Source organism: Pseudophryne corroboree, chromosome 3, assembly GCF_028390025.1.
Source record: "Pseudophryne corroboree isolate aPseCor3 chromosome 3, aPseCor3.hap2, whole genome shotgun sequence".
In the NCBI taxonomy this organism is placed as follows: Eukaryota; Metazoa; Chordata; class Amphibia; order Anura; family Myobatrachidae; genus Pseudophryne; species Pseudophryne corroboree.
Genome location: NC_086446.1, coordinates 10,614,280 through 10,630,470, shown reverse-complemented (window position 1 = coordinate 10,630,470; position 16,191 = coordinate 10,614,280). Strand labels below are relative to the sequence as shown.

Genomic DNA, 16,191 nt, shown 5'->3' with positions numbered 1-16,191 from the left:
TTTGATATCAAAAGCCGACACAACCTTCGAAAGGAACTGTTGACACGTCCTGAGTTCAGATCTATCTTCATGGAAGATCAAGTAGGGGCTTTTACAAGACAAAGCCCCCAATTCCGACACACGTCGAGCAGAAGCTAAGGCCTACAAAGTGACAGCCTTCCATGTGAGAAACTTGACTGCAACCTCCTGTAGAGGCTCGAACCAATCCGATTGGAGGAACTGTAACAACACGTTAAGATCCCAGGGTACCGTAGACGGCACAAAGGGAGGTTGGATGTGCAGAACCCCTTTCAAAAAAGTCTGAACCTCAGGGACACAGCCAATTGTTTTTGGAAGAAAATGGACGAAGCTGAGATCTGGACCTTGATGGAGCCCAATCTCAGGCCCATATCCACACCAGCTTGCAGGAAGAGGAGAAACCGTCCCAGTTGAAACTCCACCGTAGGAAACTTCTTGGATTCACACCAAGACACATACTTTTTCCAAATGCGATGGTAATGTTTAGACGTAACTCCTTTCCTAGCCTGTATCAGGGTAGGAATGACTTTGTTCGGAATGCCCTTCCGAGCTAATATCTGACGTTCAACCTCCATGCCGTCAAATGTAGCCATGGTAAGTCTTGATAAGCGAACGGCCCCTGATGTAACAGGTCCTCCCAAAGGGGAAGAGGCCTCAGAACTTCCAGCAGTAGAACACATCTGGATGGAGGGCCCCATTCCCCTGGATGGAGATAGTGTCTGCTGAGGAAATCCGCTTCCCAGTTGTCTACTCCCGGAATGAAAATTGCTGACAGCGCCAACGCGTATTTTTCTGCCCAGAGGATGATTCTTGTCACCTCTGACATTGCAGCTCTGCTCTTCGTACCGCCCTGTCGGTTTATGAAGGCCACCGTCGTTACATTGTCCGACTGCATTTGAATGGCTCGATCTCGCAGAAGATCTGCCGCTTGAAGACCGTTGTACATGGCTCTTAGTTCGAGAATGTTTTTTGGAAGACCGGATTCCAGGTTTGACCATCTTTCTTGGAAGGTTTTCCCTTGAGTGACTGCGCCCCATCCCCGGAGACTTGCATCCGTGGTTAGAAGAATCCAGTCCTGAATCCCGAACCTGCGGCCCTCCAGAAGGTGAGACCTCTGCAGCCACCAGAGTAGTGAAATCCTTGCTTTCGGTGACAGACGAATCCGCAGGTGCAAATGTAGATGAGACCCCGACCACTTGTCCAGAAGATCCAGTTGGAAGAATCGAGCATGAAATCCTCCGTACTGTAGAGCCTCGTAGGAGGCAACCATCTTCCTCAGAAGGCGAATGCACTGATGAACTGATACCCGGGCTGGCTTCAGGACATCCCGGACCATTGTTTGAATCACCAACGCTTTCTCCTCCGGCAGAAACACCCTCTGCACTTCCGTGTCGAGGATCATCCCCAGGAAAGACAATCTCCTTGTCGGCTCCAAATGTAACTTTGGAAGGTTCAGGATCCAACCATGTTCCCTGAGCAGACGAGTCGTGAAAGCAATCGACTGCAACAACTTCTCCCTGGTCGATGCCTTTATCCGCAGATCGTCCAGATATGGAATTATATTTACCTCCTGTCTGCGGAGGAGAACCATCATCTCTGCCATCACCTTGGTGAACACCCTCGGTGCTGTGGAGAGGCCGAATGGCAGTGCCTGAAATTGATATTGACGGTCTAACAGTGCAAATCTGAGATAGGTCTGGTGCGGCGGCCAAATCGGAATGTGGAGGTACGCATCCCTGATATCCAGTGATACCAGAAATTCCCTCTCCTCCAGACCTAAGATCACCGCTCTCAGAAACTCCATTTTGAACACCCTCAGATAAGGGTTTAGCGATTTCAAGTTCAAAATTGGTCTGACCGAACCATCCGGTTTCGGTACCACGAAAAGGTTCGAATAGAAACCCATGTGTTGCATATGAGGTGGAAGTGGAACAATGACCTCTGACTTTTCCAATTATTGGATGGCCTCCCAAAGGATATCCCTGTCTGTCATCAAAGCCGGCAAGCCTGATTTGAAGAACCGGTGAGGTGGGAGTTCTTGAAACTCCAGTCTGTACCCCTGGGACACAATGTCCTGTACCCAGGGATCCAGGCCGGACGACACCCAGACGTGGCTGAAACGTCTGAGCCTTGCATCCACCTGCCCGTCCTCCTGGCTTCGCGGTTCACAGTCATGCTGAGGATTTTGAGGAACCAGAAGCAGGTTTCTGGTCCTGGGAGCCTGCGGGAGCAGGCTTTTTGTATTTTGCATGAGCACCTCTAAAGAAGGTGGTAGGGTGCTTGGACTTTTTTGTCTTAGCGGTCCGAAAGGACTGCGATGTCGAGGAAGAAAATTGTTTCTTCGTAGAAGGCGTAGCTGAGGGAAGAAAAGGTGACTTACCCACATTTGCCATGGAAATCCACGCATCCAATGCTTCCCCAAATAGAGCCTGACCTGTGTAGGGTAGGTTCTCAACACTTCTCCTGGATTCTGCGTCTGCAGACCATTGGCGTAGCCAGAGTCCCCTGCGAGCTGAGACAGACATGGAAGATATCCTTGCAGTCAGCGTACCCAGGTCCTTCATGGATTCCACCATGAACCCCGCAGAATCCTGTATGTTATGTAAAAACAGTTCAATGTCACTTCTGTCCACTGTATCTAAGTCCTCTAGTAATGTGCCTGACCACTTTACTATAGCTTTAGAGATCCATGCACAGGCAATAGTAGGCCTCAACGCCACCCCTGAAGCAGTGTATATGGATTTGAGAGTAGTGTCAATCTTACGATCAGCCGTTTCTTTTAACGCGGTAGACCCAGGGACAGGTAAAACCACCTTTTTTGACAGTCTGGAAACAGATGCGTCAACTTTGGGTGGGTTTTCCCATTCTTTTCTATCTTCCTCAGGGAAGGGGAAATAAACCAGAATCCTTTTAGAAATCTGGAATTTTTTCTCCCGGTTCTCTCAGGATTTTTCAAATAAAGCGTTTCATTCTTTAGATGCAGGGAATGTTAGCGAGGCTTTCTTAATATCTGTGAAGTAAGCCTCCTCAACCTGCTCAGGTGTTGTGTCACAAATGTTTAACACATCTCTAATAGCCTCAATCATGAGCTGCACCCCCTTAGCCAGGGATGCCGCCCCCCTCAGCACATCCCCACCACCGTCAGCTGTGTCAGAGTCGGTATCCGTGTCATCTTGCATAATCTGGGCAAGTGCATGTTTTTGTGGGTATATGCTAGGGGATTTTGAAGAAATAGGGACAGAACCTGACCAAACTGCCATAGACTTCTTTAATACCCGAGTTTCAGTCTCAGTATGAGCTACCCTAGTAAAGATCCGAGAGATCATTCCCTTAATAGAGGTCAACCACTCAGGCTCAGTAAATGGAATCTGAGACAAAACATTACATTCCTGTGTACATGGCATGGATTCCTCCTGAGAAGAATTGTCCTCTGCAGCATAAGACACAGAGTCCCTAGACATGGCTATGAGAAACAAATACCCACACACACAGGAAAATGTCACAGTTTCCCCCCCAAGTATGCTACAAAGAAACACAGAGCTTGGAGCCAGCACACACACAGCGCTTCCAAAGGTAGATAATAGGATTTTGGTACTTACCAGGTAAATCCTTTTCTTTGAATCCATAGGGGGCACTGGAGTACTCTTGGGATATGGACGGCTTCCGCAAAAACAGGGCACTGAATATTTAAATTTAGAACTCTCCACCCCTCCATATCCCAGAGTACCTCAGTGTTTTTTACTGAGCCGAACAGCAGCTATAGAGAGGTTGACAATGGAGAATTACATAGAACATAACGGACAACAATAAAGTTGACACATAACGTTACTGACAACTAAACAGGTGACACTATAACCGATAGAACTTGAAACTTTGAACCAGTCGGTGAGAATGTGTTACCATAAGATCCCCTGAACTTACCACAAACCAGGTAAAACTGCTCTGGGTGGGCGTCCAGTGCCCCCTATGGATTCAAAGAAAAGGATTTACCTGGTAAGTACCAAAATCCTATTTTCTCTTTCATCCACTAGGGGTCACTGGAGTACTCTTGGGACGTACCAAAGCTTCCCCCGTGGGCGGGAGAGCTGTTTGGCACCTGTAACACTAGGCGGCCAAAGCTAGATGCTGATGCCGCAAACGTATCAAACTTGTAAAAGCGCACAAACGTGTGCACTGAAGACCATGTAGCCGCACGGCAAAGCTGCGTCGTAGAAGCTCCACGACCAGCTGCCCATGAAGTTCCCACAGAACGTGTGGAATGAGCTGTTACTGATGTAGGCGGCTGTAACCTAGCATGAAGGTAAGGCTGACGTATGGTCAGTTTTATCCATCTGGATAAGGTCTGCTTAGAAGCTGGCCAACCCATTTTGGCAGCATCATAGAGAACAAACAACGTATCCGCCTTACGAACTGTAGACGTTCGGGATACATAAACGCGTAGTGCGCGTACCACATCTAAAGTTCCAGAATCTCCTGTTAACACAGGAACTACTATTGGTTGATTGATGTGAAAAGATGACACTACCTTTGGTAAGAAAGCGGGATTCGTCCGAAGTTCCGCTCTGTCATCATGAAACACCAAATACGGTGGCTTGCATGACAAGGCACCCAAATCTGAAACACGCCTTGCTGAAGCTAAGGCTAGGAGAAGAAATGTTTTCCAAGTGAGAAACTTAATATCCACTTGTTGTAAGGGTTCAAAATATGAAGACTGTAAGAAATCTAAAACCAGATTCAAGTCCCATGGCGCTGTAGGTGGAATGAATGGAGGCTGTACTCTGAGGACACCTTGCAGAAAGGTGTGTACAGACGGCAATAGAGTCAATCGTCTTTGAAAGTAAAGTGACTAAGCAGAATACCTGCACCTTTAGTGTAGATAAACGTAGTCCTCCATCCAACCCCGTCTGTAGAAATAACAAAAGACGGGATAACTTGAAAGATGATGTCGGAAACTTCTGAGCTTCACACCAACCTATATAGGCATGCCAAATTCTGTAATAATGAGCTGCCGTAACTGGCTTCCTAGCTCGTAACATGGTTGGTATAACCGAATCTGGAATGCCCTCTCTTCTTAAGAGGGCGGTCTCAACAGCCACCCCATCAAACGCAGCCGCGCTAAATCGGGGTAAAGGAACGGACCCTGTTGTAACAGGTCCGGACGTAGTGGGAGCCGCCAAGGATCGTCTGCTAGTTGTCCGCGTAGATCCGAGAACCAAGCTCTCCGAGGCCAATGAGGCGCCACTAGTATGACTGTGGCGGACTCTCTTTTGATCCGTTTTAGCAACAGAGGGAGCAGCGGAAACGGTGGAAACAGATACACAAGGCTGTACGGCCACGCGATTGTGAGAGCATCCACTGCCACTGCCTGTGGATCTCGCGTTCTGGACACATACTGGGGCGGTTGGTGATTGTGGCGAGATGCCATGAGGTCCACTTGAGGGTAACCCCACCTCTGGACCAACATGTGAAACACTTCAGATTTAATGCTCATTCTCCTGGATGAAAATCCCGATGGCTGAGATAATCCGCCTCCCAGTTGTCCACTCCCGGAATAAACACTGCCGACAATATCACTTGGTGATGCTCGGCCCAATTGAGAATTCGAGCTACTTCCCGCATTGCCATGCGACTTCTCGTTCCTCCTTGTTTGTTGATGTACGCGACCGCCGTCGCGTTGTCTGACTGCACCTGGACAGTCTGAGACCGAAGCATGTGCACTGCTTGTCGTAGCGCATTGTAAATTGCCCGGAGTTCCAGGACATTTATAAACAGCAATCTTTCGTGATCCGCCCAGAGACCCTGGAGCTGACAATTTTGAACAACAGCTCCCCAACCTCTGAGACTCGCAACCCTCATTAGAATTATCCAATTCCAGGCGCCGAAACGTTTCCCTGCGGTTAGATTGTGTACTTTGAGCCACCAGAGTAGATACACCGGCCCGTGGCGACAACCTCACCCTGTGGTGAATCTGCAGATGCGAGCCCGACCACTGTGCGAGCACATCCAGTTGAAAAGGACGTGAGTGAAATCTTCCGAACTGAAGCGCTTCGAAAGCCGCCACCATTGTGCCTAAGGGGCGAATGCACAAATGTACCGAGACTGTGCGTGGCTTGAGTACTAATTGTACCAGATGACGAATAATCTGTACTTTCTGCTCTGGTAGGTAAATTCTTTGATTTACCGTATCGAGAATCATAACTAGGAATTGAAGTCGTTGAGACGGAATTAGATGTGATTTCTTGAAGTTGACAATCCAACCGTGCTGAACTAGTACATTGTACGTTAGCAACGCATGTTGGAGGAGCATCTGTTGAGACGGAGCTGATGAGCAGATCGTCCAAGTACGGAACTATTATCACTCCCAGGGAACTGAGATGAGCTATCATTACAGACACCACTTTGGTGAATACCCGAGGCGCTGACGAGAGGCCAAACGGTAGAGCCTGAAACTGGTAATGGTTCTGCCGTATCGCAAAACGCAAGAACCTCTGATGAGGTGGTGTAAGTACGTATCCTTAAGATCCAGCGCAAGCATGAATTCCTGTGGCTTTAAACGTGCAGGTACTGACCGCAGGGATTCCATCTTGAATCTGTAGTAAGTGTACTGATTGAGCCCTTTTAGGTTCAATATTAGTCTGACAGAGCCATCCGGCTTTTTTGTACTACAAAAAAAAAACTGGAATAATAACCCTGACCTTGTTGTCAGGGACCGGGATCCAAACTGCTGAAACTAGCAGAGACTGAATCGCGATCTGCCTAGCTGCCTTCTTGTCCTCTGACACGGGCATAACTATCTTGAAAAAGGCGCTTTTGGTGGGAGACAACCGTCTGAACCCACGCCAATCCGAGAAGGGCTGGAAGCCCGTCATGCCACTGGCTTGTCGGCGTTCTTCTGATGACGGTTAGTGGTTTGTTGAAAACCATGTCCTTTATCACGCCTACTGTGCCTCTAGCACGGCCTCGAAAGGACTGAGGTCTAAAGGCTTTGAAAGGTGGACTTGAACATTGCGTTGAGGAACCTGTGTAGGTAATGGTAGGAAACCAGACTTTCCCCCCAGTGGCCTAAGAAATCCATATGGACCAATCAGGACCAAATAACATCTCTCCAGCGTAAGGCAACGCTGCTATTCCACATTTGGACTCTGCTACTGCCTGCCAAGAACGCAGCCAGAGTGCTAAAAAGCTAAAAAGGTGAGAACTAACCTGGCCGACATTCATAGAAGCTGTACACAGATACTCAGCAGCTCCACAGATGTGATCAGCGAAAAGTATAAGGTGGTCGCCTAGTAGGGCCGTGTGTTAGCCGTATTTACCCCAATTCCAAACGAACCAGGTCTAAGCAGCACCCCTGCTGCTGTGTACATCGACTTTAACATAGTTTCTAGTTTACACTCTGACAAGTCTAAGCGTAGTAGCAGTTTTACTGGAATGTTAACAGTTTTGAAAGTTTTGACACAGACGAATCCACCATTGGAGGATTCTCCCTCTGGAAATGGGTAACTAGACAGGAACCGGCGAGGTGCAAAAATCCGTGTATCCGGATTCTTCCATGCCTCTACTAACGGCTTATTAAGAGACTCTTAATAAAGTGAAAGGGGTACCGCCCTGACGAAAGTATCAATGGGCGGCCTGTCAGCATTGAAAAAAGAAAAAATAAGATTTTAAACTTACTGGTAAATCTATTTCTCCTAGTCTGTAGAGGATGCTGGGGACTCCGTAAGGACCATGGGGTATAGACGGGCTCCGCAGGAGATAGGGCACCTAAAAAGAACTTTGACTATGGGTGTGCACTGGCTCCTCCCTCTATGCCCCTCCTCCAGACCTCAGTTAGAGAACTGTGCCCAGAGGAGAAGGACAATACAAGGCAAGATTTAGCAATCCAAGGGCAAGATTCATACCAGCCCACACCAATCATACCATGTAACGTGGAACATACATAACCAGTTAACAGTATGAACAGACAACAGTAACGGTCCAAGACCGATGTCAACTGTAACATAACCCTTATGTAAGAAACAACTATATACAAGTCTTGCAGAGTTTCCGCACTTGGGACGGGCGCCCAGCATCCTCTACGGACTAGGAGAAATAGATTTACCGGTAGGTTTAAAATCTTATTTTCTCTTACGTCCTAGAGGATGCTGGGGACTCCGTAAGGACCATGGGGTTTATACCAAAGCATCCAATCGGGCGGGAGAGTGCGTATGACTCTGCAGCACCGACTGAGCAAACGCTAGGTCCTCATCAGCCAGGGTATCAAACTTGTAGAATTTAGCAAAAGTGTTTGACCCCGACCAAGTCGCCGCTCGGCAAAGTTGTAAAGCCGAGACGCCTCGGGGCAGCCGCCCAAGAAGAGCCCACCTTCCTAGTGGAATGGGCCTTAACCGAATTTGGTACCGGCAATCCAGCCATAGAGTGAGCCTGCTGAATCGTATTACAGATCCAGCGAGCAATAGTCTGCTTCGAAGCAGGAGCGCCAATCTTATTGGCCGCATACAGGACAAACAGAGCCTCTGTTTTCCTAATTCTAGCCGTCCTGGCTACATACATTTTTAAGGCCCTGACTACGTCCAGGGATCTGGAATCCTCCAGGTCACTTGTAGTCACAGGCACCACAATAGGTTGATTCATATGGAACGAAGAAACCACTATAGGCAAAAATTGCGGACGTGTCCTCAATTCAGCTCGATCCACATGAAAAATCAAGTAGGGGCTCTTGTGTGACAAAGCCGCCAATTCTGACACTCGCCTTGCTGATGCTAAGGCCAACAACATGACCACCTTCCAGGTAAGAAATTTCAACTCAACCTTGTTAAGCGGTTCAAACCAGTGTGATTTTAGGAACTGCAACACCACGTTCAGGTCCCATGGTGCCACTGGAGGCACAAAACGGGGCTGGATGTGCAGCACTCCCTTTACAAACGTCTGGACTTCTGGAAGAGAAGCCAATTCCTTCTGAAAGAAAATCGAGAGGGCCGAAATCTGTACCTTAACAGAGCCTAATTTCAGGCCCATATCCACTCCTTTCTGTAGAGTGGAGATGACGACCCAGATGAAAATCTTCCGTAGGTGCATTCTTGGTCTCACACCAAGACACATACTTTCGCCAGATACGGTGATAATGTTTTATGTTTTATCGTCACCTCCTTCCCAGCCTTTATTAAAGTAAGGATGACCTCTTCCGGAATCCCCTTTTTTGCTAGGATTCGGCGTTCAACCGCCATGCCGTCAAACGTAACCGCGGTAAGTCTTGAAATACACAGGGCCCCTGCTGCAACAGGTCTTCCCTCAGAGGAAGAGGCCAGGGATCTCCTGTGAGCATCTCTTGTAGATCCGAGTACCAGGCCCTTCGAGGCCAGTCTGGGACGAGTATCGTCTGTACTCTTCTTCGTCTTATGGTCCTCAACACTTTTGTGATGAGAGGAAGAGGAGGAAACACGTAGACCGACTTGAACACCCACGGTGTTACCAGGACGTCTACTGCTACTGCCTGAGGGTCCCGAGACCTGGCGCAATACCTCCGAAGTTTTTTGTTGAGGCGTGATGCCATCGTGTTTATTTGAGGAGTTCCCCAAAGACGTGTTACGTCTGCAAAGACTTTATGATGAAGTCCCCACTCTCCTGGATGGAGATCGTGTCTGCTGAGGAAGTCTGCTTCCCAGTTGTCCACTCCCGGAATGAAGACAGCCGACAGAGCGATTACATGATTTTCCGCCCAGCGAAGGATCCTTGTGGCTTCCGCCATCGCGACTCTGCTTCTTGTCCCGCCTTGGCGGTTCACATGAGCCACTGCTGTGACATTGTCTGATTGAATCAGAACCGGTAGGTTTCGAAGAAAACTCTCCGCTTGTCGAAGGCCATTGTAAATGGCCCTGAGTTCCAACACATTGATGTGTAGAAAAGACTACTGGTCTGACCAAAGACCCTGAAAATTTTTTCCCTGTGTGACCGCTCCCCAACCTCGGAGGCTCGCGTCCGTGGTAACCAGGATCCGATCCTGAATTCCGAACCTGCGACCATCCAGGAGGTGAGCACTTTGCAACCACCACAGGAGGGACACTCTGGTCCCTGGGGACAGAGTTATTTTCCGATGTAAGTGCAGATGGGACCCGGACCACTTGTCCAGAAGGTCCCATTGAAAAGTTCTTGCATGGAACCTTCCGAAGGGAATGGCCTCGTAGGCCGCCACCATTTTTCCCAGAACTCGAGTGCATTGGTGAACTGACACCCTTTTCGGTTTTAGCAGGTCTCTGACCATGTTCTGGATGTCTTGGGCTTTCTCTATTGGGAGGAAGACCTTCATTTGTTCCGTATCCAGTATCATACCTAGGAACGGTAGTCGAGTTGTTGGAATCAACTGTGACTTCGGTAGATTTAGAATCCAACCGTGTTGCTGGAGCACTCTCAGAGAGAGCGCCACACTGCTCAGCAATTTCTCCCTTGATCTCGCTTTTATCAGGAGATCGTCCAAGTATGGGATAATTGTGACTTCATGCTCGCGCAGGACCACCATCATTTCCGCCATTATCTTGGTGAAAATCCTCGGGGCCGTGAAGAGTCCAAACGGCAACGTCTGAAATTGGTAATGACAATCCTGTACAGCAAATCTCAGGTATTCCTGATGGGGGGCATATATGGGGACATGAAGGTACGCATCCTTTATGTCCAGAGACACCATAAACTCCCCCTCCTCCATGTTGGCTATTATCGCTCTGAGAGATTCCATTTTGAATTTTAATCTTTTTATGTACAGGTTTAGGGATTTCAGATTTCAAATAGGTCTGACCGAACCGTCCGGTTTCAGGACCACAAATAGGGTTGAGTAGTAACCTCTTCCCTGCTGGTGCAGGGGAACCTTGATTATCACTTGCTGTATACACAGCGTTTGAATTGCAGCTAACACTATATCCCTTTCCGATGTGGAAGCTGGTAGGGCTGATTTGAAAAATCGGTGCGGGGGCACCTCCACGAATTCCAATTTGTAACCCAGGGAAACTATTTCCAACACCCAGGGATTCAGATCCGAACTGACCCAGGCCTGACTGAAAAGTCGAAGACGTGCCCCCACCGGTGCGGACTCCCTCAGGGGAGCCCCAGTGTCATGCTGTGGGTTTTGGAGCAGCCGGGGAGGACTTTTGTTCCTGGGCACCTGCCGAAGCAGGTGCTCTCTTGCCTCTGCCCTTACCTCTGGCGAGGAAAGAGGATCCCCGACCTCTTTTGGACTTGTGCGACCGAAAGGACTGCATCTGATAGGGTGTTACTTCCTTTTGCTGTTGGGGAATATATGGTAAAACATTTGAGTTACCTGCTGTAGCTGTGGAAACCAGGTCCGTCAGCCCATCCCCAAACAATACATCACCCTTATAGGGTAGTACTTCCATATGTTTTTTGGAATCCGCATCACCCGTCCATTGGCGAGTCCATAAGGAACTTCTCGCTGAGACAGACATGGCATTGGCCCTAGAAGCTAGCAATCCAATGTCCCTTTGAGCATCCCTCATAAATAAGACTGCGTCTTTAATATGGGCTAGAGTTAGGAATATAGTATCCTTATCCATATTATCAAATTGATGTCAGCTCATCTGTCCAAGCTGCAATTGCGCTACACACCTATGCCGACGCAATTGTCGGTCTTAGCACAGCACCCATATGAGAATAAATACACTTTAAGGTAGTTTCTTGCCTGCGATCTGCAGGGTCCTTAAGGGCTGCTGTGTCAGGAGACGGTAGCGCCACTTTCTTGGATAAGCGCGTCAGGGCCTTGTCCACAGTGGGGGGTGATTCCCAAATCTCCCTGTCCTGCTTAGGGAATGGGTATGCCATATAAATTCTTTTGGGGTTCTGCGGTCTCTTATCCGGAGTCTCCCAAGCTTTTCTAAAGAATTAATTTAATTCATGAGATGTGGGAAAGTTAATAATATGTTTCTTTTCCTTAAACATGTGTACCCTTGTGTCGGGGACCGAGGGTTCATCCTCAATATGCAACACATCCCTTATTGCCACAATCATACACTGAATGGTTTTAGTCACCCTAGGGTGCAATTTTACTTCGTCATAGTCGACACTGGAATCAGAATCCGTGTCGGTAGTAGTGTCTTATGTTAAGGGGCGCTTTTGAGACCCCGACGGGCCCTGTGAGTCGGTCCAATCCGAGGATTGACCCCCTGATGTCCCCCCTAATTCAGCCTTATCAAGCCTTTTATGTAAAGATGCCACACTTGCATGCAACGTATGCCACATGTCCATCCAATCTGGAGTCGACACAACCGACGGGGACACACCACTCATTTGCTCCACCTCCTCCTTGGAGAAGCCTTCCGCCTCAGACATGTCGACACACACATACAGACACCCCACACACACAGGGATTAACCTATAAGGGGACAAAACCCCAACCAGGCCCTAAGGAGAGACAGAGAGAGAGTATGCCAGCACACACCAGCGCTTAATAACACTGGAAAAAATATGACCAGATAGCGCTTTTCTATATATAATATGCCAATTCCCACTCACTGCGTCGCTAATGTGCCCCCCTCCTCTTTTTTCCAGCCTGTGAAGTTCAGCAGGGGAGAGACCAGGGAGCCAGCATTTTCCTCATGCAGCTTCTGTGGAGAAAATGGCGCTGGTTAGTGCTGAGGATCCAGCCCCGCCCACCCGACGGCGGGCTTCGGTCCCAGTGATTTTTCAATAAAAATGGCGGGGGATCATAGATTTACTGCCTCCGCAGCCTAATCAAACTGTATTTGCCCAAATGTGAGGTTTATTGCTGCCCAGGGCGCCCCCCCCTTGCGCCCTGCACCCTTCAGTGCTGCTCTGTGTGTGTGCGACTGGGAGCAATGGCGCGCAGCTTACCGCTGCGCGCCTTACCTCATGAAGATCTGATGTCTTCTGCCTTCTCTATCCGGCATCTATCTTCGGCATCTGTGAGGAGGACGGTGGCGCGGCTCCGGGACGAACTCCAGGTGAGACCTGTGTTCCGACTCCCTCTGGAGCTAATGGTGTCCAGTAGCCATAGAAGCAGTGCCCAACTTGACAAGCCAGCTCTGCTCTGCTTCTCTCTCCTCGGTCCCACGATGCAGGGAGCCTGTTGCCAACAGAACTCCCTGAAAATAAAAAACCTAACAAAATTCTTCTTCAACAGAAAACTCTGGAGAGCTCTCTGCAGTGCACCCATTCTCCTCTGGGCACAAGATCTGAGGTCTGGAGGAGGGGCATAGAGGGAGGAGCCAGTGCACACCCATAGTTAAAGTTCTTTTTAGGTGCCCTATCTCCTGCGGGGCCCGTCTATACCCCATGGTCCTTACGGAGTCCCTAGCATCCTCTAGGACGTAAGAGAAATCAAAAATAAAATACAAATATATTCAAAATAAGTGTGGAAGGTCCACACAAGCCTTGTTGCTACGTCGAGCACAGAAAAAACACTGAGGTACTCTGGGATATGGAGGGGTGGAGAGTTCTAAATTTAAATATTCAGTGCCCTGTTCCTGCGGAAGCCGTCCATATCCCAAGAGTTCTCCAGTGACCCCTAGTGGATGAAAAAGAAATATACAACTACATGGCACTGGCTGTGTACATTAATAGACTACAGAGTAATTTTAGAGGCCCCCCCCCCCTTCTACAACCCACTGGTACCGCACAGGATAGCTGGAGTTGCTTGGAGGGACAGCTCTCCCTGTCAGCGTCTCTGTACTGGATCTGCAGGCAGGAAAATGGTGCTGAACGCTGTCGGTCCGTTCTGAAGAGAAGCTCCGCCCCCTGAACATGGCGCTGCTTCCCGCTCTTCACTTCTTTATACTGGCCTGAGGAAATGTGCTAGCAGCGTTACCGAGGTCCCTGACAGCCTTGGTGACTAGTGTAGGGTATAGGCGCTGGCTCAGGGCGCCCCTCATAGCTCCGCTGAGCCTCCGGAGCACAGTTAGTACTGCGCTCCCACCCTGTTGCCGCCATTTTCACACCGGCTCCTCGCTTGCTGTGGGAGCCAGTGACTCACTCGCCACTGAAATCTTCTGGCTGTTAGGGGTGGCGTCGGCATGCTGCGGGAGTGAGCAGTTGCCTCGGGCGGCTAACGATCATCACCCTCAGGAACTCAGTGTCCTATCAGCGGAGATAGTGGCCATTAACCTCTCAGGGTTGGACACTACTCCGCCCCTAAGTCCCACGTAGCAGGGAGGCTGTTGCCAGCAGGCTCCCTGTGCCTATCTCTAATAAAAAAACAACAAGACTAGAAAAACTCCTATGGAGCTCCCCTACCTGTGACCGGCTCCTCCAGGCACATTTTCTAAACGGAGTCTGGAAGGAGCGGCACAGAGGGAGGAGCCAGCCCACACTATTAAACTCTTAAGGTGCCAGTGGCTCCTACTGGACCCGTCTATACCCATGGTACTAATGTGGACCCCAGCATTCTCTAGGACATAAGAGAAAGTGAGGGAACCAGGCAAGATCTTCCAGAAAATGGTTGGGTTGCTCAAGTGGATGATAGATGGCTGCAACATGCAGAGAGAAAGTGGTGTAAATTCTGATATGATGTACTTCAAATGATGTGAATGTGAGTGGAACCTGTGGTAGAATCGTGTATGTGAAAGATTGGGACCACATTCAGAGCATGGAAATGGTTTCTAACCTATGTGATGTCTCTGATGTGCAACAAGATTTGATTTCTGTGCAAAACATTTCTAACACTCAGAACATGGAAATGGCTTCTCACCTGTGTGACTTTTTTGATGATTAACAAGATGTGATTTCTGTGTAAAACATTTCCCACACTCAGAGCATGGAAATGGCCTCTCACCTGTGTGACTTTTTTGATGATTAACAAGACATGATTTCTGTGTAAAATATTTCCCACACTCAGAGCATGGAAATGGTTTCTCACCTGTGTGATGTCTCTGATGTTGTGCAAGAACAGATTTCCGTATAAAACATTTCCCACACTCAGAGCATGGAAATGGCTTCTCACCCGTGTGACTTCGCTGATGTGTAACAAGAGCTGATTTCTGTGTAAAACATTTCCCACAGTCAGAACATGGAAATGGCCTCTCACCTGTGTGACGTCTCTGATGTGAAACAAGACCTGATTTCTTTACAAAACATTTCCCACACTCAGAACATGGAAATGATGGAAATGGCTTCTCCCCGGTATGTATTCTCTCATGTGTAACAAGACCTGATTTCTCTGTAAAACATTTTCCACACTCAGAGCATGAAAATGGCTTCTCACCTGTGTGACTTATTTGATGATTAACAAGAGCTGATTTCTCTGTAAAACATTTCCCACACTCAGAACATGGAAATGGCTTCTCACCAGTATGTATTCTCTTATGTCTAATAAGAGACGATTTGCGTGTGAACCATTTCCCACATTCAGAACATGGAAATGGTTTCTCAGCTGTGTGACGTCTCTGATGTGTAACAAGATCTGATTTGTTTACAAAACATTTCCCACACTCAGAACATGGAAATGATGGAAATGGCTTCTCACCGGTATGTATTCTCTCATGTGTAACAAGACCTGATTTCTCTGTAAAACATTTCCCACACTCAGAACACGGAAATGGCTTCTCACCAGTATGTATTCTCTTATGTCTAATAAGAGACGATTTGCGTGTGAACCATTTCCCACATTCAGAACATGGAAATGGTTTCTCAGCTGTGTGACTTCTCAGATGTGTAACAAAGACGGATTTATGTAGAAAACCTTCTCCACATAAAGAACAGGAGAAGAGTATATCACCTCCATGAGTTGTACTATTTGTAGCAATATCTGAGCTATCAGGGGAACGTTCCTCAGGATTAGATGGCACAGGTGATATAGCTGCACTGACAAGTACTGAATTTATATTCTCATTAATGGGTTTTTCTCTTGGGAAAAGTTGTGGGATGATTTCATCTTCAATTTTAAAATCTGAAGACAAAATGATATGTCCCTCCATGGTGTTCTTCATTATGCGTCCATCTGCTGGGAAACAGGAAAATAAGATTTTAAACCTACCAGTAAATCTTTTTCTCCTAGTCCGTAGAGGATGCTGGGTACTACGTAAGGACCATGGGGTATAGACGGGCTCCGCAGGAGACATGGGCACTTTAAGACCTTTAATGGGTGTGAACTGGCTCCTCCATCTATGCCCCTCCTCCAAACTCCAGTTATAGGAACTGTGCCCAGAGGAGACGGACATT

At 48.2% G+C, this 16,191-nt stretch overlaps 1 protein-coding gene across 1 annotated transcript in view; it reads right to left on the bottom strand.

Annotated features, from left to right (window-relative positions):
- The window catches only part of LOC135056941 (uncharacterized), a 205,817-nt gene extending 189,850 nt beyond the window's left edge, over nt 1-15,967 (bottom strand). Inside the window, 2 exon segments of the mRNA XM_063962723.1 lie at nt 14,393-14,501; nt 14,649-15,967. Coding sequence (XP_063818793.1) covers nt 14,393-14,501; nt 14,649-15,959 — 1,420 coding nt within the window. The 5' untranslated portion in view covers nt 15,960-15,967.
- Nucleotides 15,968-16,191: the final 224 nt, after the last annotated feature.